We start from the raw sequence: 24,083 nt of genomic DNA on the forward strand, positions 1-24,083 counted from the left end.
GTGCTTTTATTCAACTAAGGTACATACCAAAACATTACGTTTTATGTAGCTGTCAAACCTCCACCTGGAAAGGGGTAACTTTCTATTTTACACCTAAATTTACTGTGAATAACTGAAGCACAAGGCAATAGTTATTTAAAAGAATTTAACAATAGAATAACAGCTATATCATTTAGTACATTAAAAATAAAACTTGTGGTGGATCTGGGTATGTAGGCGTGTAGGATATGTGGGAGTTTTCTTTATAGGGTTTATATTATCTGTATAACTGTCTTATAAGTTTGAAATTATTTCAAAATTAAAAGTTTAAAAAAAGCTAGGAAAGTGATAGTTGAATAATGTCTCAAAAATATACAACTGGAAAGATAACCACTGTACACAATTTTGAGATTGTTAAAGTGATCAGTCACTCAGAAGGTTGAACAATGCAAGACATGCTTTTCCAGGTATAAGTTCAGAAGCAGGAGTGCAAAAAAAAATTAAAGCTTTTTGTTTAAAATTGTAAGATAAGGAAAACATGAAATTTAAATTTAAAAGCTTCTCTCAGATCACCTTGCCTACTGAAATGAAATGATCAGAATGCTTTTTCATAGTACAGTTTTCTTCAATGAACTTTGCTTCAGTTGCAGAGCTGCAATACTTCAAGTGCTGTTGTCTACTCTATCACCACATCTGACCAATAAGCAACACGCAAGTGAATAAAGAACAGTACTAGTTACCAGAGGTCCAATAGTGAAAGAAACAACCTTGAAATTTGGGGTTCTGCCTTAGCCAGGGAACTTGAACGCTACAGAGAATAGATGAAGCAACAGTATTCACTACTCTCTTGCCCTGTAAAACTGGAGGATAAGTGGTCCAACAGTTTCCTCTCTAGGGACACCCTGTTGTGGTGAAAGATGCTAAGCACTTAAATAATCTAAGAAGCTGCTCTAAAAAGTAGAGAAGTAGAGAGTCATAACCATACCACTGCAAGAGTTTTTAAAGTGAGATCACTAGGCAGAGCATGCATCCATCCATGCAAATGTAGGACATGTTGGCTCATTTTAAAATACATTATTTTGTTGAATTGTAGGAGTTCTTTAGTCTAGGTATTAACTCTTATGAAATGTGTGGTTTCCAAATATTTTCTCCCGTTCTGGAGGTAGTCTTTTCATTTTCTGGATAAAGTCCTTTGGTGCACAAAATTTTGAATTTTGATGAAGTACATTTTATCTGTTTTTCTTTTGTTGCTTTTTTTTTTTAAAGCATAGGCAGGCTCCAGGAATCAAACCCCGGTCTCCGGCATGGCAGACGAGAATTCTGCCACTGAGCTACCGTTGCACCGCCCTGAGCTACCGTTGCACTGCCCTGCTTGTGCTTTTAATGTAGTATCTAAAACTCTGTTAAAATTACTCCATTACCGTCCTTTTTTTTGTGTTTAGTTGCTTTTTTGTAGGTACCATTTTGATTTCCTTCTTATCTTTTCTCTGTTATTTTCTCTCATAGTGGCTGCCTTTGTAATTATAGTGGACATCTTAAACTGGTTTTGACTAGTGCCACCGTAGTTTCAGAAGTATACTAACTCTCTACTCATATATATGTCCATTCCTCCCTCCATATCACTCTTGTCTCAGATTGTACCTTTATATGTTATATGCTTATTATCATAGATTTTAAATATTATTTTTTACTTTTGCCTATTAAGTCATATGGCCGTGGGGGGAGGAGCAGCTACAAACCAAAAGAACACTAATATAGGATTTTATATGTACCTATGTTTACCAATGTTCTTTAATTCTCTTATGGCTTCAAGGGTCCTGAAATAAAATATTTCAGCCCGAAGTGCCCACTTTAGCATCTCTTTTTTCTTTTTTAATATTTGCATTGTAAATACAATGTGCAAACATATAAACGTTCTTGACATACAAACATTCCGTACATGGTGTATAATAAGTGGCTCACAATATCATCACACAGTTGTATATTCATCACCATGGTCATTTTTTTGAACATTTGCATCACTCCAGGAAAAGAAATAAAAAAGGAAAAAAGAAAAATCACATACATACCATACCCCATACCCCTCCTTCTCATTGACCCCTACTATTTCAGTCTACTCAATCTATTTTAACCTTTGTTCCCCCTGTTATTTATTTTTTATCCATATGTTTTACTCATCTGTCCATACCCTAGATAAAAGGGGTATCAGGCACAAAGTTTTCGCAATCACAGAGTCACATTGTAAGAGCTATATCATCTTCAAGAAATATGGCTACTGGAACACAGCGTAACAGTTTCAGGTACTTCCTTCTAGCCACTCCAAAACATCATAAACTAGAAAGGGCATAGCTATATAATGCATAAGAATAATCTCCAGGATAACCTTTTGACTCTGTTTGAAATCTCTCAGCCACTGACACTTTATTTTTTCTCATTTCTTTCTCCTCCGTTTTGGTCGAGAGGGTTTTCTCAGTCCCTTGATGCTGTGTCCTGGCTCATCCTGGGATTTCTGTTCTGTGTTGCCAGGGTGATTTATGCGCGTGGGAGTCATGTCCCATGTAGTTGGGGAAGGCAGTGAGTTCACTTGCTGTGTTGGCTTAGAGAGAGAGAGGTCACATCTGAGCAACAAAAGAGGTTCTCTGGGGGTGTCTCCTAGGCCTCATTATAAGTAGGCGCACCCTATGCTTTGCAGGATAGGTTTCATCGGGGCACAAGATCAAGGGCTCAGCCTATTGATTTGGTTGTCCCCACTGACTAGCATTTCTTAAAAGGCAGGTCTTCTGGTAATGAACTCTTTGGACATTTGTTTATCTGTAAATGTCTTAATTTCTCTATTCTTGAAAGGTAGTTTGCTGGATATAGAATTCTTGGTTGACGGGTTTTTGTTGAAGGACTTTAAAAAATGCCATCCTACTAGCTTCTGGCCTCCATGGTTTCTAATGAGAAATCTGTTATTAATCTTATTGGTGGTCCTTTGTGTGTGACAAGTTAATTCTCTCTTGTTACTTTCAAAATCCTTTCTATCTTTGGATTTTGATAATTTGTGTGATGTGTCTTGGTATAAATCTCAGGATCTATCCTGCTTGGAGTTCCTTGAGGTTACTGCATATATACATTCATGTCTCATCAGATATGGGATGTTTCCAGCCATTATTTTTTGACTTTTTTTATATGCTCTATGGCAGGGTCACATTTCATTGTTTTTCCATATGAGTATCTCATTATTGCAGCACCGTTTTGTTGAATTTTTGTTTGTTTGTTTTGCTTGTTTGTTTGTTTTTTTTGGGGGAAGTACATGGACCGGGAATCAAAGCTGGGTCTCCTGCATAGCAGGTGAGAATTCTACCCCTCAACTACCCTTGCACCCCCTCCAGCCGTTATTTGTTTCAAATATTTTTCTGCCCTCTCCTCTCTCTCTCGTCCTTCTGGGATCCCAGTGATGTGTGTGTTTGTATGGTTAATGGTGTCCAACAGCTCCTGAGGCTCTGTTCATTTTTCTTCATTATTTTTTCTTTCTGTTCTCATCCTGGCTACTTTCAGTAGTCTCATCTTCAAGTTCACTGATCCTTTCTTCTGCCTGTTCCAATTTGCTTTTGAATCCATCTAATAAGCTTTTCATTTCAATTACTATACTTTGTAGTTCTGCAATTTCAAATTGACTCCTTATAATTTCTTTCTCTTTATTTTGTTCAGACACTGTTTTCCTAATTTCCTTTAATTCTATGTGGATTCCTTTAGTTCATTGAACATATTTAAGACAATTGAGTTAAAAGTTTTAACTAATAGTTCCAATGTATGTGCTTCTTCCTGTTATGTTTTCTGGAAAATCATTTATTCTTGTGAGTGGGCCATTCTTTTCTGTTTCTTGTGCTTTGTTATTTTTTTGTTGAGAACTGGATATTTTGAATATTATTTTGTTATAACTCTGGAAATCTTGATCTTCCATTCTGCCAGAATTGCTGTGTTTTTGTTTTTGTTGTTACAAGCTGGAACCATCAATATGTAACTTTTCCAAATTAATTTTGCACCAAATGGGGAATGGAATGAGAAAAGAGGAAAAAAAAAGTAGGGACTGCCATTTGAAGTCTTCTGCTGCTTTTGCCTGAGAATTATTGGGACAGTGGGCGCCCTAAGACGCGCCCCCAGCTATCTGAAGCACCCAATTCAAAGCAGCAATCATGGTCAGAACACAACACCCCTGGTTTTCCTTGTAGCCCACCTTGGCTACCAGGGTGCACCAGGAGCCCAGGCTGCAGTTCCCTCTGCTGCTTGCCATGTGGTTGGGAGATGGGGGTGGTAGTGCTTCATGGTGGGTGAAGTCCACCAATATTTAACCACAGTTCACCAGCCTCTTTCTACCACTCCTCCCTGGATGCTGCATAGTATTCCACTAGACTCTGGAGTTTCAAAACAGTGTATTATTACAGTTCCTGCCAGTTTAATAGTTGTTTTAGTGGAGGGACTGATTCCTGGAGCTTCCTACTCCACCATCCCTAGTTGTTATTTTCTCGAAGTTACATTGAATTTTCACTCTACTGCAGTGTTTCTGTGATGATCATTAATATTTTTCTAGTAATGTAGCAGTTATGATGCCATTTATCTTAATTTGGCTGGAGCCATTGTTTAATTTTTTCAATAAGCAAAATTATGTGAAATAGTTTTGCTTTTAATTAGCTAGTAGTCTCTTCTAAAGAAAGAGTATTGCTTTCTTTGGCTATTTTGAAGAGGTGACTTACCTACAAGAGACAACTACATATGAAACATTTGAAAACCAGTAACCGGAGAGTGATTGCTAATGGGTATGGGTTTCTTTTTGGGGTGATGGTAGTATTGTAAAATTGTGGTAAGGGTTGCACAACTGTGAATATACTAGAAATCATTGAACTGTATACGTTGAATTGGTGAATTTTATGAGATGTGAATTATAACTCAATAAAGCCATAAAAGCAACCTCAGTAATTTGTAGTTTTATTGCATCCCAAAATATGCACACTTTATTTTCCTAGATGCTGGATCCATTGTCTTTAAGCAGTCCTGAAAATTCTGGCTCAGGAAGCTGTCCATCACTTGATAGTCCTTTGGATGGGTAATGTTGATCGTCTTTTTTGTTTTTTAATGTGTGGGTAAATATACATTATATAGAGAGTATACTGAACTATCAGCACTCTTTGTACTACATTTAGAGAGATGTAATTAATTGATACTTGTCTATTCTTAGGGCAAATGCGTATTCTCATAACTTAGATAAATCCATTAACCTCGTTGGGCTCAGTATCTTTATTAGTTAAGATAGTATTTGTGAGGTCTCTTCTGATTATAATATTCTGAGTGTTCCTCTTTGCCAGAATTGAGTGTTTGAAGTATGGGTGTTTGAAGTTGAATGCAAATGTAGAATTCCTATATGTTTACATTTAAAGCTATATTAGTGAAACTATTTTTACATTTTCATTAATATGTTTGCTTTTGGAGATTTCTGGAGTTGTTTCACCTGTTCAGGATTGTACTTATTCTAGCACCAGATTGGAAATAAAGTATATTCTTGGTCATTATGGCCCTGGTGTTGGTTCTCAGTTCACATTTTAAGTACTTTTGCTTTGTGAAATAGCTGTTTACAAGCAGGGTCAGGTTGTAGTGTGAATTTTTTGTTGCAGTGTTCCCTCTTCTGGCCTCAATAGGACAAAATGTTGTTGGTAGATATTTTATAGCATGCAAAGGAGATTCAATATCTTTATTAAAATCTTTACCTATTTAATCTTCTCTGGGGTTGCTTAATGAAAGAAAATTATTGAAAACTAAGTTTTCTTTTACCCTTGTACATGAAACCTCTGTCCATGTCAGTGTCTACCTCAAGATAGACATTTATGGAATTTAAAAAATTAGGAAAGCAGTAATGAGAAAACTATAATTTATTGAGTAGTTACTATTTGCAAGGTGCTGTCCTTAATAGTCAGCATATACACTTGATGAGTTGGAAATTATCTCCATTTTGTAGATGAGGGAATTGTCTCTGAAAGATGATTTGTGACTGCTAGATACATAGCTAATTAAGTGGTAGAACTGGAGTTGAAGCATAGGTGTGTCTGGTCCCAAAACTTATTCTTACCACTATGCCCTATCAGTTAATTTTAGAAGTCAGGCATTTTGCTTGCGCATAACAAATGTTTAAAAAAGGAAATTTCCCTTTTTTAAGTTAATACTTAAGGTGAACTTCTTTATGTGCATATATATCTACATGCGCTTAAAATTGCTTAAAAATAAAAGAAAATGTTTTGTTTATATACTTTTTCTTAATTTAATGTTGCATTTTCTACTTATAGAGAGAGCTATCCAAAATCACGAATGCCTAGGGCACAGAGCTACCCAGATAATCATCAGGAATTTTCAGGTTAGACTATCCATCTAAATGCTTAAATGCTTATGCCATTGGGTAATATTTTAGCTGGAAAGGAGTGGGGAGGCTTTTGAAAAAACAGGTAAAAATTTGTAATCATGCTTTTCATCATTAGAAATATTTCACTTTGTTTTATAACATAGAACTCTCATGTGTGTTGTAACAGACTATGACAACCCTATCTTTGAGAAATTTGGAAAAGGAGGAACATATCCAAGAAGGTATCATGTTTCATATCATCATCAAGACTATAATGATGGTAAGTTTCTTGCAATTAGACCACAAAAACTGTTCAAAAACCTCATATTTATGTAATATTCTCAGAAATAATTTTGTCCCTGAATCACTTAGTTTTCTGATTAAAAAACATTTTTTAAAGAAACTTGGTACATAACTAAAACTATAATCCAGTAACATTTTGGTTTTATGTTGACTAATTTCATAAGACCTGAATTTTTATTAATTAGAAAATTACTTTTTGATGATGGAATTCATACAAGCATTTCCCCTTTAAGGAAAAAATATTGGTACATAAAAGTTTTCCAGTTTTTATTTTACATTTTTAAATCATTCCAGAAAAGAGAATTTTTTTCCCTTTCTGTCCAGAAATGAGAGATTTTTATTCTTTTATTTTCTTGTGTCTGTGAATGTGTGTATTTATTTGTGTGTGTTACCATAGGAGATTATTTGAATTTGTAATCAGATCCTGTTTTGCTTTTTTTTCAACTCTTCATTTCTGTTTTTACATTTTCTGTGTGTATGTGTGTGTGGGACTCCATGTTAGCAGGGATATTTCTTTGAACTCTTATAAAAAATACTATTTAGTTTAAAATATTTAATCAAATTAACATTGCTATTTCCATTTCTTAGCTTAGTCACTGGACAAATTTCTGTCCTCTAAGTTACAAATTTTAAATCTGCAAAAGTACATCATATTAGTAAAATGGTGTATGGTCATTCTTTTTTTCATTTTGTAGGTCGTAAAACTTTTCCAAGAGCTAGAAGGACTCAGGGGACCTGCTTCCGGTCTCCTGTGAGTTTCAGTCCCACTGATCATTCCTTAAGCACTAGTAGTGGAAGCAGTATCTTTACCCCAGAGTATGATGATAGTCGCATAAGAAGAAGGGGGAGTGACATAGACAATCCTACCTTGACTGTCATGGACATCAGCCCACCTAGTCGCTGTAAGTAATGGAACTTGGCATTATGAAATATATAGCAGAATCTTTCCAGAATTTTATTGTATTGAAAGGGATAAATATAAAGTAAGTTCTCAGGGTGTTTCAGTTTGCTAATGATGTTGGAATGTAATATGCCAGAAATGGATTGGCTTCTTTTTCTTTTCTTTTTTTTTTTTTTTTTTTTTGCATGGGCAGGCACCAGGAATTGAACCCATGATACCAGCATGGCAGGCCTGCTGAGCCACCAGGGCCCACCCAAAATGTATTGGCTTTTACAAAGGGGATTTATTAGGTTATACATTTATAGTGAATTTATATGAAACGTCCAAATTAAGAATCAACAAGAAGATATCTTCACTCAAGAAAGGCTGGTCATGTCTGGGGTTTCTCTGTCATATGGGAAGACACATAGTGACATCTGCTGGCACTTCTCTCCTGGCTTTTTGTTTCAGATGGCTCTCTTAGCTTCTGGTGTCTCCTGGGCATTTTCCTTCTGCATCTCTAAAATTTCCCTTTCTTAAAGGAGTCCAGTAAGCAGATTAAGACCCACCTTGAATAGGTTGGGTCAGATCTCCATGGAAACAACCTAATCAACAGGTCCCACCCACAGTTGGGTGGTTTGCATTTCCATGGAAACAGCCTAATCAAAAATTCCCAAAAATAGATCTGCTCTCACAAGATTGGATTAGAAGAACATGACTTTCTGGGATACATAACAGTTTCAAATCAGCCCACAAGATGACTTCTCAAAAGAGGTCACAGTGGTGTTTCTCCAGGTGGTGGGAAGGTCAGGTAGCAAATTAGCATGCTAAGATTAATTGCTAATTACTTTCAGTGATTCTGTACTTCGTTTTTATTAGGAAAATTTTTATTAACTGGTCATTCATTTATTTATTCCACATATTCTTATTGAGTACCTAATGCTGGGATTTCAAACATGACCTTTGAGACATCATCTAATTGGGAGAATGGTATGTGGAGAAATTTTAGTATGGCACTTAATCTTGAATGTGTGTAGGAAATAGTTAAGAAGAGGAGAGGAGGTGCAAGAGGCCATGGCATGTTCTGAAAATGGGAAGTGGTTCATTTTTGGCTGAAGTGGGGGATCTCTTATTTGAAGTGGAGGATCTTAGTGAGTATAAGGCTAAATAAGTAACTAGTGACCAGACTGTGAAATATTTGATCTTTATCTTGTAAGCAATGCATGCAAAGATTTGTGTTCAAAGATTTTTACTGTAGCAGTGTTTGCGTACTCCGAGTTCTACCCTTTTCAGCTGGGGTGTTATCTTATGTTTTACTTTTACATCTGTGACTCTATGCTACATTGCTACTATTTTTGCCTTAGACAGTCAATTATCTTTTAAGGTGATATGAAATAAGAGAAAAATACCTTTTGTATGTACCTTCAGTTTATTTCTATAGATCTTTATTTATATATGTTTTAGTCTGTCAAAGCTGCCAGAATGCAACACACCAGAGATGGATTGACTTTTTTTGGGGGGGGTGCATGGTCCGGAAATTGAACCCGGGTCTTGGATTGGCTTTTAATAATAGGGGATTTGTTTAATTAAAAACGTATAGTTCTTCAGACAAAAAGCAGCTAACTTTCATCTGAGATTCTCTCTTACATGGGAAGGCGCAGGGTGATCTCTGGTGGCCTTCTCTCTAGGCTTCTGGGTTCTGACAGCTTTCCCTGGGGTGGTTCCTTTCTGCATCACCAAAGGCCTGGACTGAGCTGTGAGTGCTGAGATGAGGTATGCTGAGCTGTTTGGGCTGTACTGCATTGACCTCTCTCATTTAGGTGTCCAGCCAGTTAAACATCCTTCACTGCAGCAGGCACTCCCCCTAGCTGACTGCAGATTTAATCAGCGACAAATGAGCTTTACATGGCATTAGCTCACCTCCACAGCAACAGAACTGGGCACCTTCACTGGCCAAGTTGACACCTGAACCTAACTACCACAATGTAGATTCAACTTTTTTTCAGTTATCAAATTCCTTCTGCTTGAAGAACTGTCTTTAACATTTTTTGTAATATAGATCTGCTGGTAAAAAAATCTTTCAGCTTTAGCTTTTTTGAAAAAGGCTTTATCCTTCATTTTTGAATGATTTTCTTTTTCTGGGTCTAGTATTTTGTGCATAGTTTACTTTTAGCACTTTAAAAATATCTTTCCATTGCCTTCTGGCTTGAGACACCTGTATTTCTTGTCTTTGTTCCCTATATAATCAGCTTCCCCCCCCCACCCCCCGGCTGTTTTCAAATTTATCTCTTTGTCTTTGGTTTTCCATAGTTTAGATAGCATGTGCTTAGTTATATTTTCAGTTATGGGTTTTCTTCTCTGAGTTTGTTAGATCTATAGTTTGTCTATGAAATAAAAATTCTCAGCCGTTATTTCTTCAGACATTTCTTCCACCTTATTCTTTTTCTTCTGGGATTCCAGTTGCATGTGTTTGATATTTGATACTGTCCCACTGTTTTGCTGTTTGTCTATTTTACTTTTTTTTTCTCCCATTTGTGTTTCAGTTTGGGGAATTTCTTTTAATCAGTTTTCAGGCTTCCTGATTCTTTCCTTTGCTGTATTGAGTCTTCATAAGCCTGTTGGAGGCATTCTTTATCACTATCGAACTTCAGGAATTTCTACTTGACTCTTTCCTGTGGTTTCCATTTCTGTGTTGAAATTCTCTTTCCTTTCATTCATGTCATCTGCCTTTTCCATTAGAGTCTTTAACTTGCCAATCATAGTTACTTTATTATTATTATTATTTTTGGTGGGGGCTTTGTAGGCTGGGAATTGAACCTGTGTCTTCCTCATAGCAGGTGAGCGTTCTGTCACTGAGCCACTGGTGTACCTATTCATAGTTACTTTAAAACTCTCCATTTAAGCATCTGGTCATCTCTGAGTCTGCTTTTGTTGATTGCTTTATCTCTTGGCTTTTGTTTCCTTTTTCCTTTTTCTGTCTTGTAATTTTACATCAAATGCCAGGCATTGCATGTAGCAATGTGGAGATTGAGTCAGTAATATTCATGCCTGGAAATTGGTACACTTCTTATGGGCCATTATTTTAGGGGCATCATTGATCAATCTAGTCAGGAGATGAATTGTGCTTGTATTTTGTTGTTGCTGTGATCTTTGTGTATAATCGACTTCAAATTCCTCTAGAATTACTTTGTGCTTAAGATCAAGTCTGGTTTTCCATGGGGTTTTTTTTCTTTAGTGTTCCTCTTGACCCTCAGCTTTTGGCTTTCTTTTTCAGCACCTCGTGCCCCAGCCAACTGGAGATTGGGCAAACTGCTTGGCCAAGGAGCCTTTGGCAGGGTCTATCTCTGTTATGATGTTGATACAGGAAGAGAACTGGCTGTTAAACAAGTTCAATTTGACCCTGATAGCCCTGAGACCAGCAAGGTAACAATTACTGCACAAGCTACTTTATCACTTTATAAGAAACATTTTTACTAAAATAAATACTAACATGCAAGTAGATTTTCTGTTTTTTTCTTAATACAAGTTATTTTAAAAACAGATGAGTAGATATATTTATCCATTGTGTACTGTGGATTGTTAAATTACTAATCTGATATGATATTGCTTTAGCATATTTCAGGTACTGTTTTGAAAGTTACTGTATTAGGGACTTTAAAACGTTTAGTCTTTAGGAAGGAAAAATTTCAGAATGAAATCAATCACCCTGATGGTCTGTGAAGTTAGAAGTTTTTGCTTTTTCTAGTGATGTAAAGATTTAACAATGAATTCTGTCTTTCAGGAAGTAAACGCACTTGAGTGTGAAATTCAGTTGTTGAAAAACTTGCTTCATGAGCGAATTGTTCAGTATTATGGCTGTTTGAGGGATCCCCAGGAAAAAACACTTTCTATATTTATGGAATATATGCCAGGGGTAAGTTAATAAGTCTTTTTTTGCTTTTCTTTCATCAATTAAGACTTTAAATATTCCAGTCATTGACATATTCTATTTAAAATCTTAACTGATGAAAGAAAAGCAACAAAACTTTGATTATAAAATGTAAAACCCAGTTAAAGACAGATATTTTGGAAGAGTTTTCAGTTAGAGCTGGGTATATAATTTTATATTCTATCCCCTTCATCTGTCTTTTTGTCTGTGTTTTGACCCATTTCTTTTAATGCTGTAGTAGTCTAAAGTAGATGATAGGCATTATATTAGTTCATGCCCAGTTTTTCCTAAGTTTCCTAAAAAATGTCCATTAGAACTGGTTTATCCTCCAGTATTCAGTCCATGATTGCACATTGCGTTTAGCTGTCATATCCCATAGTTCTCTTTTAATCTAGACAGTCAATTTTCACATGACATTGATTTGAAAAAGAGACAGGCTATATATTTTGTTGATTATTTATTTTGTTGACAATCTCATCTTACAGGCTTGTCGAATTTACATCTATGTGGTGAGGTTTAATTGTTCCTTTATCGCCTCTATTTCCTGCAAACTACCTGTTAGATCTTAAGTCTAAATGAGATTCAAATTCAGCATTTTTTAATAGAATAGAATTTTTTAACAGAATATATCATAGATGATGCTCTGTGCATCATATTGTGCACGTCAGGAGACATTCCACTTGGTGATACTAGATGAGTGTGACTGATATCCCAGTTCCTTCAAGTTTTGTTTTCTCCTGAGGACCAGAACGTAATCTGAGGTAGAATGTTGGCATGTGTGTGAATGTCCAGTTCCTTTTCAAACCTATACTTACTCTTTTAACATAGATTGATTAATCTTTGTTCAAGTCAGTAATTTTATTGGGAGTTGCAAAATGTGATTTTTAAACTCTGTGTCTCCTTCTCTGTTATTTTTCTTATTTGTAGAGTACATTTTAATACTAATGAATTTTAGGATGGGGATATATTTACTCATTTAAATGCAAATTTAATATTTAATAGGCAGTGAGTATAAGAAAAAAAGAATTTGATTTATGGGTCTTGGCTGGGGGATTACCTTATTAGAATTGAATATATAAAGTTGCAGATTTTGCTTATGGAGCAGTAAAACTGCCTGTGGATCAGTATCTGATAATAATGTTCTTAATGTCCTAAGTTTTGTAAGAGCAACAATGATCTTTACATTGTTTCTTTTGTCATGAATAATTAACTTTTCATAAATAACAAGCCATTGTTATTTATCATTATGACTTCACTTTTTTTTTTTCCCTCACAGATTCTGTGGGGAATATAAATTGGTAAAAACAAACAAAACAACCCAAAATATCCTTTGGAAAACAAATTGGTGGGATGTATTAAAGTCCATAAAATTATCAAAACCTTTTGACCTGGTAATATCAAAGAAATTTATTCCATAGAAGTAATCCAAAAGAAGGAAAAAGCTGTATACATTTGTTTTAGCATCGACAGGAAAAAAATGGTAATATCTGTGCCGACAGTGGGAGTAAATTATGTCATCTTCTGAAAAAAAAAATGTTAAAAATTAAAATCGTGAAGGCCGTATAGCAAAGTTGAAGGAAGTACTTATGAAAAGAAAGAAAAGGAATATAAAATGCTTTTTAATAATGACTATGATAAAAAAAGAACAGAAGAAACTTATAAAAATGGCAGTGTATTATGTTGTGATTGTGATTGATTTTTCTTTTCTATTCTGAATTCCATTACTGTTGGTACAATGAATATTTAAATTAAGAAACAGACAGTAATTAGCTGTGTAAATATGAATAGGAACCCATATTGTTAAAGATAAATAAAATTAATGGTTAAAAACTGATTTCTATCACAAATAGAAGTGGATTATCTGTATAGATTCAGCAATCCTAAGACTAAACCATTTACTATTCAGGAAGAAGTATTACATGTATGTTTCATATTAGCTGCATTTTTTTTTTTAACTTTTCATTTTTAAATTATTTCAAAATTGCTTACAACTATTATATACAAGACCATTACAAAAATAATACAAAACCAGTACAGAAAATTCTCCTATATTCCAAGATACCCAGATTAACCAGCTTTTAACATTTTACCATGTTTGTTATATTGTCTACCTATTTTCTAAATGTTTGAGAATAGGTTGCATACATTATGCTCCGTGAATACTTAGTTCTCCCAGGCTACATTAGATTTTGTAAGGACAGCTATCACCTTCAAATCATAAACTACCCTTGAATTTGAAAAGCATGTTGATACATTATAATAGCTCTCCAATGATCTAAATTGAATTATACAACAATATAGTAAGCCTCTGGCAGTCTGCTGGACATATGTGCTTAGCCCTTCTTCATACCCCAGTTTGTGAAAAATGCTACATAATCTCTCTCAGTAGTTAGTATGATGGAACTTTTATTCTAAAAGTTCTGGCAAAATTGATACTGTGTTCTTCAGTTTTCCCCAAATTAGCATTCCATTCTTTAGTTTATCTAGACCTATGTTCAGGCTTTAAATTACAACTTTCTTCTGTTTTAATGCCTGGAATAGCATTTGGCTTCTCTTTCATACTCTTTTTTTTTCACCTAAAAATACCTGTTTTGAGCTGGCACAGTACCTCTGAAACTATTCCATTTACATGCTGAGGAAGAGAACATGTTTTATGGCACACTGGAGAAACAGACAGAATTGAACTGGTGGCCACGAGAGGCCATTGGCCCAGCTGCCTTGAGGGGTTTATCTCCATCACCCATTTGTAGCCTACTTCAGGTTTTTGGCTTTTGTTGAGAAAGCATAGTGGTGTAGGGGTATTTTGTGCATTGCTACAGATAGAGACAAAATAAATAGTTTGTGAACGAACAAGTCTGATGGAATTCTAGTTGGGTAATTGACTGGGTTCATTCACTGCTTAAGCCTTTCTATCTTGTATTTACAAGTTTAGGTTAGCAAACGTGCACATTGCTGTCCCTTTAGGGATTGCTAATGAAGAGTGGAAATAGCAAGTGGTCAAATTTTTAAAATTCAAAGATCTACTTTGATGTAACTAAGTGTAAGGTATACACAAATTCAAGGAAAGGCAGAAAGATTTGTATTTTTTGGGTTGTTTTAAAACCAAATGCTTTCCTCAGGAAGCATTCTATTTCCACTTTTTAGAGTGGTGATTATTAATCTAACTTGCACATCAGAATCACAAGGGAGGCTTTTTCAAATTTATGTGTTGTCTCTCATCTCAGACTTAGTCACTATTTTCAGAGATGGCACATCATCCTGGTTGGAAAAATATCACTTAAAAATTTCCTCTTTAATATGCTTTTTTAATCGATATAACTTATCTGTGTTTGATTTAATGTTATTTATTTGAACAGAACATTATTACTATACATTATCACTGTTTCCATTTACTTTATGTTTATTTATTCCTTTATTTACAAATTTTCTATTACTCTGTTTTAGGTTTTTTTCATATGAATAGTATGTAATTATTTAAAAAAAATTCTTTTAAAATTGTACAATATATATACAAAACAAAGAAAGAAAAAGCAATAATTTTCAAAGCACACTTCAACAAGTAGTTACAGAACAGATTCCAGAGTTTGTCATGCACTACCATTCCATCATCTCAGATTTTTCCTTCTGGCTGCTCCAGAAACCTGGAGGCTAGAAGGAATTTTTTTTTTATCATCACAATCAACTTTTCCTTTTCTTTTTTGTGGAAGATAACATGTACTAAAAAGCATTAAATTTCAAAGCACATCACAGCAATTAGTTTGTAGAACAGATTTCAGAGTTTGGTATGGACCACAATCCCACAGTTTTAGATTTTTACCTCTAGCAGCTCTATGACACTGGAGATTATAAGAAACATCAATATAACGACTCTGAATCATACTCATTCGTCGAACCTTACCCTCTCTGTACAACTCCACCATCACCTTTAGTCTTTCTCCCACTCTCCAGGAGTATTTGAGCTATGCATATTCTAATTTCCCCATGTTGGAAAGGGCTGTTGATAATATGGGATAGGGGGATGGAACTATTTGATATTCTGGAAAGGCTGACCCCTCTGCATTTCAGGACTTATCTGGTCCAAGGACCCATTTGGAGGGTGTAGGTTTTAAGAAAGTTACCCTAGTGCATGGATCCTTTGTGGAATCTTATATAATGCCCTTGGTGTTCTTTAGGATTGGCAGGAATGGTTTCGGTTGGGATTTGGCAAGCTCTGATAGGTAGTAATATCTAACTGAAGCTTTGTGGAAGAGTGACCTCCAAGAGTAGCCCTTGCTAACTCTCAGCCACTGATAGCTCATTTGTTACCCTTCTTTTCCCCCTTTTGGTCAGGTTGGCCTTGTTGATCCCATGATGCCAGGGCCAGGCTCATCCCTGGGAGTCACCTCCCATGCCGTCAGTGAGACTTTCACCCCTGGATGTAGTGTTCCATGTAGAGGGAAGGGCAATGATTCCACCTGCAGAATTGGGCTTAAAGAGAGAGGCCACATCTGAGCAACAAAAGAGGTCCTCTGGAAGTAGCTCTTAGGTATACCTATAGGTAGGCTAAGTTTCTCCGCTACATACATAAGCCCCATAAGAGCAAGCTCCAAGATCAAGGGCCTGGCCTTGACATAGTATCAAGGGTTTCCCAGGTGGTGAAGTTCAGTATTTCTGTGTTTTTTTTCCTATCCCTCAAAGGACTGTGCCAACACTTTTGACTATCTGCTTAATATACTCTGGGATGTATCCAGGCATCACATTAAGCTATATAGGATTACAGGCCATCATTCTTATTCTGGACTCCCTGTGTTTGAATTGTTTAAAAGATCTACCCAGAGTGATCCAACCCACTGCTCATGCAAAAAAACAAAAACAAAAGATCTACCCAGACAGGTTGAGTTAGATTATGTGCTACAGGAAATTTAGGTTCTACAGAAAATAAAGCTTTCTTCCTTTGGTCTCAAAGAGTAGGTAAAGTTCTAAAATACAGACAGTGTCTTCCTTACCCCTGTAAAAAATATGGAACGCTTCATGAATTTGCATGTCATCCTTGTGCAGGGCCATTTTAATCTCTGAATCGTTCCAGTTTTAGTATATATTCTCCTAACCCAAACATCTTCTTTAATCTGTTTTCTCATATTTTGAACTAGAGTGTTGAGTGTGTAAAGAAAAAACTTAAAAATCTTGTTTTGATTTTCTATTCATATCCATCTTTCTTCCAAAAAGTCATTTTGCAGATATATCAGTAAAACACTGTGAAACAGTAAGAACCAGTTAAGTAAAATGAAGTAGAACATATGTACAGGATTGAGTAGGAAAAGCAAAAACACATTCGGGGGAAAACAAAAAGCACAAGAAAGTAAAAGGACTGGAGACTTTAATAAAACAATGTTGTAAGGGATAGGCAAATGGTCAGAGACAACATAATCCTAGAAACAAGGGCCTCAGTAAGAAATAGTTGTAAAAGCTTCCTTCTGCCATGACCCATACTCCTTGACAATTCTTGTCAGGGAATATGTAATACTTTTAGGTTAAATTACATGGTGTATAATAACCTTACTAAGAATTCCTGTCCTCTCCAACTACAGCCTCCCAGTCGTGAACGCAGGACTCTAAAAAATAAAAAATTAGTAGTGGTTTTCATTTTAAACTATACCATAGTTTCCTTTTATCCTAGGGCTCAATTAAGGACCAGTTGAAGGCATATGGAGCTCTTACTGAGAATGTGACGAGGAAATACACCCGTCAGATCCTGGAAGGTGTCCATTATTTGCACAGTAATATGATTGTTCATAGAGATATCAAAGGTAAGTAATGAGGTAATTTTGAATTTTAAGTACGCAGTTCTTTGTGAGTAGGAACAGGGAAATGATTTTCCTCTTTTTTCAGTGACTCTGTCAATGTTCTGTCACACCAGTCCTGGCTTTCAGGTCCCCAGAAGTGAGTAGCTCCCTCACGGGGATTCATAGAGTCAACAGAGTTCTCAGGATGGTGAAAGTATGACCGTGCTTTGTACATAGAGCATAGGCATTAGAATACAGTGGTGAAGAGTAGGAGTTCTGACACCTTCTGCTGAGTCAAAGCTGGACTTTATCAGTCACTAACTGTGTGACCTAGGACAGGTTACTTAATCTCTCTCTGCCTCATTTTCCTTAGTCCTAAAATGAGGGTGATAATAGTATTCAATCTATAAGATTCTTGTAAGGATTAAATGAGTTAATACATGTAATATGCTTAAAGCAGTGCCTGGTTCCTAGAGAGTACTCAGAATGTTGCTGTTACAGTGCTGTACTTTATGGTGAGGTCACAATAAATGCCATGGGAATGAATGCTGTACTTTATGGTGAGGTTACAATAAATGCCTAGAAAGCAAATAAAGAGAAGGGTGAAGAGTGCTCACGACTGAGCCTTGATGACCTCAGCTGTTTTCAGGGATCAAGTCAGTAAGGGAAATGCATACATAAGACAGTAGTGAGGAGTGGGGGTGTGAAAGATATGAGAGAGCTTCAAGTTTGTACAGCAGAGTTTACCTGAATGTTTGAATCTATAAAACTGAATTTGACCCCAAAAGTAGGGGTCACTCAGTGGGTTATAAATGTAATTTATTTGGTCTTACTGGGGGCTCTTATGAGTCCAGAGGCTTTTGCTCTCTTCCTTCCTGTTTAGGCACAACCTAAAATGGCCATGTCTGGCCAACGACCATGTCCTCGATCAGGTTCTGATGGTCAGTTAGCAACTGCAGAGTGCCCAAGCCAGGCTCTATGTGCTGGAGTAGAGTTTGCTAGTGTGTCTGAGACAGTTGGGGATGTGGCTCATGATCACTGGGCACACCTCACTTGTCAGGGACAAAACCTGATGGCTTCAGGGGCCATGTAGGGAAATTATTTGACTTGAAATTTTTCTATTAGGAATAATCTCACCTCAAGCCAGCTCCTCTGTAGCCTTCGTGAGGAAGCAGGCAGAAGAGCTGAGGGGAGCTACCCTGAGGTGGATCTTAATTGAACTATGCCAGAAAGGTGGAGCAGCCTGGTAAGGTTAGGAGGCTGAATGTAAGTGGATTTTAAAACATTGTGAGAAAAATACACTGATAAGAGGAAAAGTGAAATTGAAAGTTAGGTATGCCACGTGAACTCAAGCATAAAAAGTATTAAAGTATGTTTCCAGGAGGTGGAGGGTGGGAGGGGTATCAAGAAGGAAGGTTTCTCATGATGACAGTGGTTATCTTTGAATGACAGAATGAATGGTTTTGGTTTCTTCTGGCAAATTCTTATAATGAGCAATTTTGCAAATAGGGGAGGGAAAAGGAAAGGTAGTTGTTTGGTTTGAAATTATACCCAAGAGTTTATAATGAAACTTAGGAAAAAAACTGATTGATCACTGTTGAAGAATGTTAGGAAACTTTCTCATTACTTCACCTTTATTCTGCCTTTCCTTTACAAACCATACCACTGAGGACCAAGTCATGGATGAAGGGAAATTTGTATTCTTGCCAACAAATCAAGAAGGGCGGATAGAATGACACCATTTGCAATCACTAGTGAGCTAATAGGTGGAGGCACTAAACATCAACAGCTGTGGACATCACTAAAACAGACACAGTTGCTCATTACATCCTATTGGTAGAACACAACATCACCTGTCATTCTCCCCCACCTCCTATTTGAACCAGAATCTTATCAAGCCTCTAGAGTCAGACAGTATTAAATGATCGCTTGGATGCAATTAGCAAAAGTTAGACCATGAGAAATCTGTGGTAGACAATGTAGTTTCTTCATTAATTGCAAAGGGTGGTGGGGGTGGGGGGGTAGATTTAGATTAGAAAAGATTTAAAAGATATATCAGTCTCATTGTATTGACTTTATTTGGGTTCTGATTTTAAAATAAAACAAAGCTAAAGCTGTAAATACTGGCTATTAGTAAGGAATTACTGTTTATCATCTTAGGTGTGCTAAAAGTTCTTATCTGTTAAAGATTTGCATGAAAATATTTATTGCTCATAATGTTTTGGATTTCTTTCAAAGTAATGTAGAGGTTTGAGTGTTGGGCACTATGTCAGGGCAGGACTGTCTAGAGATTGGTGGCATGTCTGAGAAATCTCCTTAGAAACTTACTGTTTTTAATTTACCCAAAATAAGTTTTAAAAAATTAAAAACCAATACCAGAAACCTGGCTGCTCTTTTTCCTCTCAGCTTCTCCCATACCCGGGCACTGAGTTGCCCCATATTGGCAGTTACTTCCCAGATATACTCCTGAGTACCACCTGCCCAGCACCGTCCTTCCAAGCTTTTAGCCAGTAAGTAGATACACATTTTAGAGACAGTGGCGTTTTTGATACATTCCCAGTTTCTTTCAGTGTTGTAAAGGTAGAATGGTAGGATATGTCGAATGAAGCAGTGGTGTTTTAGAAGGATCACTTGTATGGTGGCCCCATTAAGCTGGTGACATGGAGAGAAAGGATCCCAGAGGCTCTCATGGAGGGAACCTTGGGAGAGCCCTGCACTTGTTTGGAGTACTGCCTGGGGAGAATAGAAAGGCAAGTACAGGAGCTCTGGTGGGTAGTACTGAGAAGTTATTTCCTTTTTGGGTATAATGTAACCTTCTCCCTATTTACTCTCCTTCTTAAGGGACACTTATAAAAAAAGAATGAGGGCAATAAGGAGTAGTGTTTCTGTTTTTAACATTTTATTGTAAGGTATAACTTATATACAAAGCAAAAAAATAAAAAAGCAGTAGTTTTCAAAGTACTCTTCAACAAGTAGTTACAGGACAGATTCCAGGGTTTTTCATGGACTACCATATGATCCTCTCGTATTTTCCCTTCTAGCTGTTCCAGAATATAGGAGGCTAGAAGGCTTAAATATTTTTTTTCTCACCACATTCAACTTTTTTTCCTTTCTTTTTTTGTAAAAAAATAACATATAAACAAAAAAGCAATAAATTTCAAAGCACAGCACCACAGTTAGTTGTAGAACATATTTCAAAGTTTGGCATAGGTTATAATTCCACAATTTTACATCTAGCTGCTCCTAGATACTGGAGACTAAAAAAAATGTCAGTTTAATGATTCAGCAATCATATTCATTTGTTAAATCCTGTATTCTCTGTATAACTCCACCATGACCTTTGCTCTTTCTGTCCCTCTCTTTAGGGGTATTTGGGCTATGGCCATTTTCATGTTGGAAGGGTCTGTCATTAATATGGGGTAGGGAGATGAAACTATCTCATGTTCTAGACAGGCTGGGCCCTCTAGGTTTCAGGACTTATCAGGTTCAGGGACCCATCTGGAGGTTGTAGTTTTCTGGAAAGTTACGCTAGTGCATGGAAACCTTGTGGAATCTTATAAATTGCCCTAACTGTTCTTTAGGATTGACTGGAATGGTCCTGGTTAGGGGTTGGTAAGGTTATGATTGGTAGCAATGTCTAACTGAAGCTTGTGTAAGAGCAACCTCCAGAATAGCCTCTCAACTCTATTTGGACTCTCTTAGCCACTGATACTTTATTAATAAGTTACATTTCTTTTCCCCCTTTTGGTCAGGATGGAATTGTTGATCTCATGGTACCAGGGCCAGATTCAACCCTGGGAGTCATCTGTCATGTCACCAGGGAGATTTTCACCCCTGGATGTCATGTCCCACAGTCGGGGGAGAGCAATGATTTCACTTGTGGAGTTGGGCTTAGAGAGAGTGAGGCCACATCTGAGCAACTAAAGAGGTCCTCTGAAAGTAACTCTTAAGCATACTGTAGGTAGGCTCAGCTTCTCCACTACCTACATAAGCATCATATGAGTAAGCTTCAAGATCAAGGGCATGGCCTATTGATTTTATTATCCTTAAAGTTTGACACAGTATCAGGGATTTCCTGATGGTAAAGTTTAATAGTTCCATATTTTTTCTCCCATCTTTCAAGGGACTTTGCCAATAGTTTTTGCTTATCTGCTTAATATATTGTAGGACGTATCTAGGCATTACATTAATCTATACAGGATTAAAGGCCTTCATTCTTATTCTGGGCTCCCTGTGTTTCAGTTGTTCAAATTAGCTATCCAGACAGGTTGAGTTAGATTATGTGCTATAAAAAATTTAGGTTCCAGACAAAATAAACCTTTCTTTCTTTGGTCTCAAAGAATAGGTGCAGTTCTAAAATATAGGCAATATCTTCCATACCCCTGTGTCCTGAATTACCTTAATCCCGACCCAATGGGCTTCGTTCTTATCTCTAAATATCAGGTTATATCTAAATCCAGAAATAATAATTAGGGAATGGTGTTTTTTTTTAATTAGTAAAAAAATTAAAAAACATTACAAGAAAGATACACATTCTTAATATATGCTCATTCTGTTCTACATATATAATCAGTAATTCACAATATCATCACATAGTTGCATATTCATCATCATGATCATTTCTTAGAGCATTTGCATCAATTCAGAAAAAGAAATAAAAAGACAAAAGAAAAATTAAAGACAGAAAAAAAAATTTTACATACCATACCCCTTACCCCTCCCTTTCATTGAACACTAGCATTTCAAACTAAATTTATTTTAACATTTATTCCCCCTATTATTTGTTTTTATTCCATATGTTCTGCTCATCTGTTGACAAAGTAGATAAAAGGAGCATCAGACACAAGGTTTTCACAATCACACAGTCATTGTGAAAGCTATATTATTATACCATCATCATCAAGAAACATGGCTGCTGGAACACAGCTCTACATTTTCAGGCAGTTCCCTCCAGCCTCTCCATTACATCTTGGATAACAAGGTGATATCTACTTAATGCGTAAGAATAACCTCCAGGATGATCTGTCAACTCTGTTTGGAATCTCTCAGCCATTGCCACTTTGTCTCATTTCACTCTTCCTCCTTTTGGTTGAGAAGGTTTTCTCAATCCCTTGATGCTGGGTCTCAGCTGATTCTAGAGTTTTTCTCAATCCCTTGATGCTGAGTCTCAGCTCATTTTGGGATTTCTGTCCCACGTTAACAGGAAGGTCCACACCCTTGGGAGTCATGTCCCACGTAAACAGGTGGAGGGTGGTGAGTTTGCTTGTTGTGTTGACTGGTGAGAGAGGCCACATCTGAGCAACAAAAGAGGTTCTCTTGGGGGTGACTCTTAGGCGTAATTTTAACTGGGCTTGATCTATCCTTTGTGGGGTTAAGTTTCATATGAACAAACCCCAAGATTGGGGGCTCAGCCTGTAGCTTTGGTTGTCTACACTGCTTGTGAGAATATCAAGAATCAACTTGGGGGAGTTGAATTTTTCCCCGTTCTCACCATTCCCCGAAGGGGACTTTGCAAATGCTTTTCCACTCGCTGATCAAATCCCTCTGGGATTCATCCAGGTATCACTCTGGACAAACCGACAAAATCTCATGTCCTACCCAAGGTTCCATGTGCTTATGTTGTTCAGCCAACTATCTACATAAGTTATGTTAGGAAATGCACTAGTCAGAATTTAAATTTGGTACCAAATAAACATTGTTTTGCTTTAGTCTCACACGTAAGGTGAAATTTTAGAATATTAATTACCATCTGTTTTCAGCACCCTGCAGTAATGAGATTCCTTTGTTCTTCCTCATGCAAAAACATTTTTAAATTTGTACATTTAGTCACTATCGTTATACACTCTAGGCACTCTAGATTATACCATCTCAATCTTTGTCGTCTACTTTTCTTTGTGATTTCATCTATGCCCCCAGCCCTCTTTTCTCTATCATTCTCACATTCAGCTTCATTCAGTGTTTTAACATAATTGTATTACAGTTAGGTAGTATTGTGCTGTCTATTTCTGAGTTTTTATATTCAGTCCTGTTGCACAGTCTGTATCCCTTCAGCTCCAGTTACCCAATATCTTACCCTATTTCTCTCTCCTGATGGTCTCTGTTACCAATGAAAGATTCCAAGTTTATTCACTAATGTCAGTTCATATCAGTGAGATCATACAGTATTTGTCCTTTTGTTTTTCACTAATCACACTCAACATAATGTTCTTAAGGTCCATCCATGTTGTTACATACTTCATAACTTTATTCTCTCTTACAGCTGCATAATATTCCATCATATGTATATGCCACAGTTTGTTTAGCCACCTGTCTGTCGATGGACATTTTGGCTGTTTCCATCTCTTGGTAATTGTAAATAATGCTGCTATAAACATTGGTGTGCAAATGTCCGTTTGTGTCCTTGCTCTCCTGTCCTTTGAGTAGACACAGCGTATACATGGGTCCTGTTTTTTAATCCATTCTGCCAGTCTGTGTCTTTTGATTGGGGAGTTTAATCCATTAACATTTAGTGTTATCACTGCATGGGTAGTACTTTCTTCTACTATTTTGCCTTCTTGATTTTATATGTCATTTTTAATTTTCCTTCTTTTTACCTTTACTCATAGTCTTCCTTTCTACACTGTCTTCATATCTGTCTCTCGTGTTCCCTTTAGTATTTCTTCAGGGCTTGCTCTCTTGGTCACAAATTCTCTCAGTGATTTTTTGTCTGGAAATGTTTTAATTTCTCCCTCATTTTTGAAGGGCAATTTTGCTGGATATAGAATTCCTGGTTGGCAGTTTTTCTCTTTTCATAATTGAAATATATCATCCCCCTGTCTTCTCGCCTCCATGGTTTCTGCTGAGAAATCTATGCACAGTCTT

The 24,083-nt window shown here is 36.6% G+C and overlaps 1 protein-coding gene and 1 non-coding gene across 5 annotated transcripts in view; one reads left to right on the forward strand and one right to left on the reverse strand.

Annotated features, from left to right (window-relative positions):
• MAP3K2 (mitogen-activated protein kinase kinase kinase 2) overlaps positions 1-24,083 on the forward strand; it is a 101,957-nt gene that overhangs the window by 65,515 nt on the left and 12,359 nt on the right. For all 4 annotated transcript variants that reach the window (XM_077153485.1, XM_077153486.1, XM_077153487.1 and 1 more), the window contains 7 exons: positions 4,986-5,065; positions 6,297-6,364; positions 6,537-6,629; positions 7,348-7,554; positions 10,807-10,955; positions 11,314-11,445; positions 17,117-17,246. In XM_077153485.1, the coding sequence (XP_077009600.1) occupies positions 4,986-5,065; positions 6,297-6,364; positions 6,537-6,629; positions 7,348-7,554; positions 10,807-10,955; positions 11,314-11,445; positions 17,117-17,246 (859 nt within the window). The remainder of the gene's footprint in view (positions 1-4,985; positions 5,066-6,296; positions 6,365-6,536; positions 6,630-7,347; positions 7,555-10,806; positions 10,956-11,313; positions 11,446-17,116; positions 17,247-24,083) is intronic.
• LOC143678523 (U6 spliceosomal RNA) lies at positions 16,453-16,555 on the reverse strand. Its single transcript, XR_013173318.1, has one exon. It is a non-coding gene; the product is annotated as a U6 spliceosomal RNA (small nuclear RNA).

Source organism: Tamandua tetradactyla, chromosome 3, assembly GCF_023851605.1.
Source record: "Tamandua tetradactyla isolate mTamTet1 chromosome 3, mTamTet1.pri, whole genome shotgun sequence".
NCBI classification, from domain to species: Eukaryota; Metazoa; Chordata; class Mammalia; order Pilosa; family Myrmecophagidae; genus Tamandua; species Tamandua tetradactyla.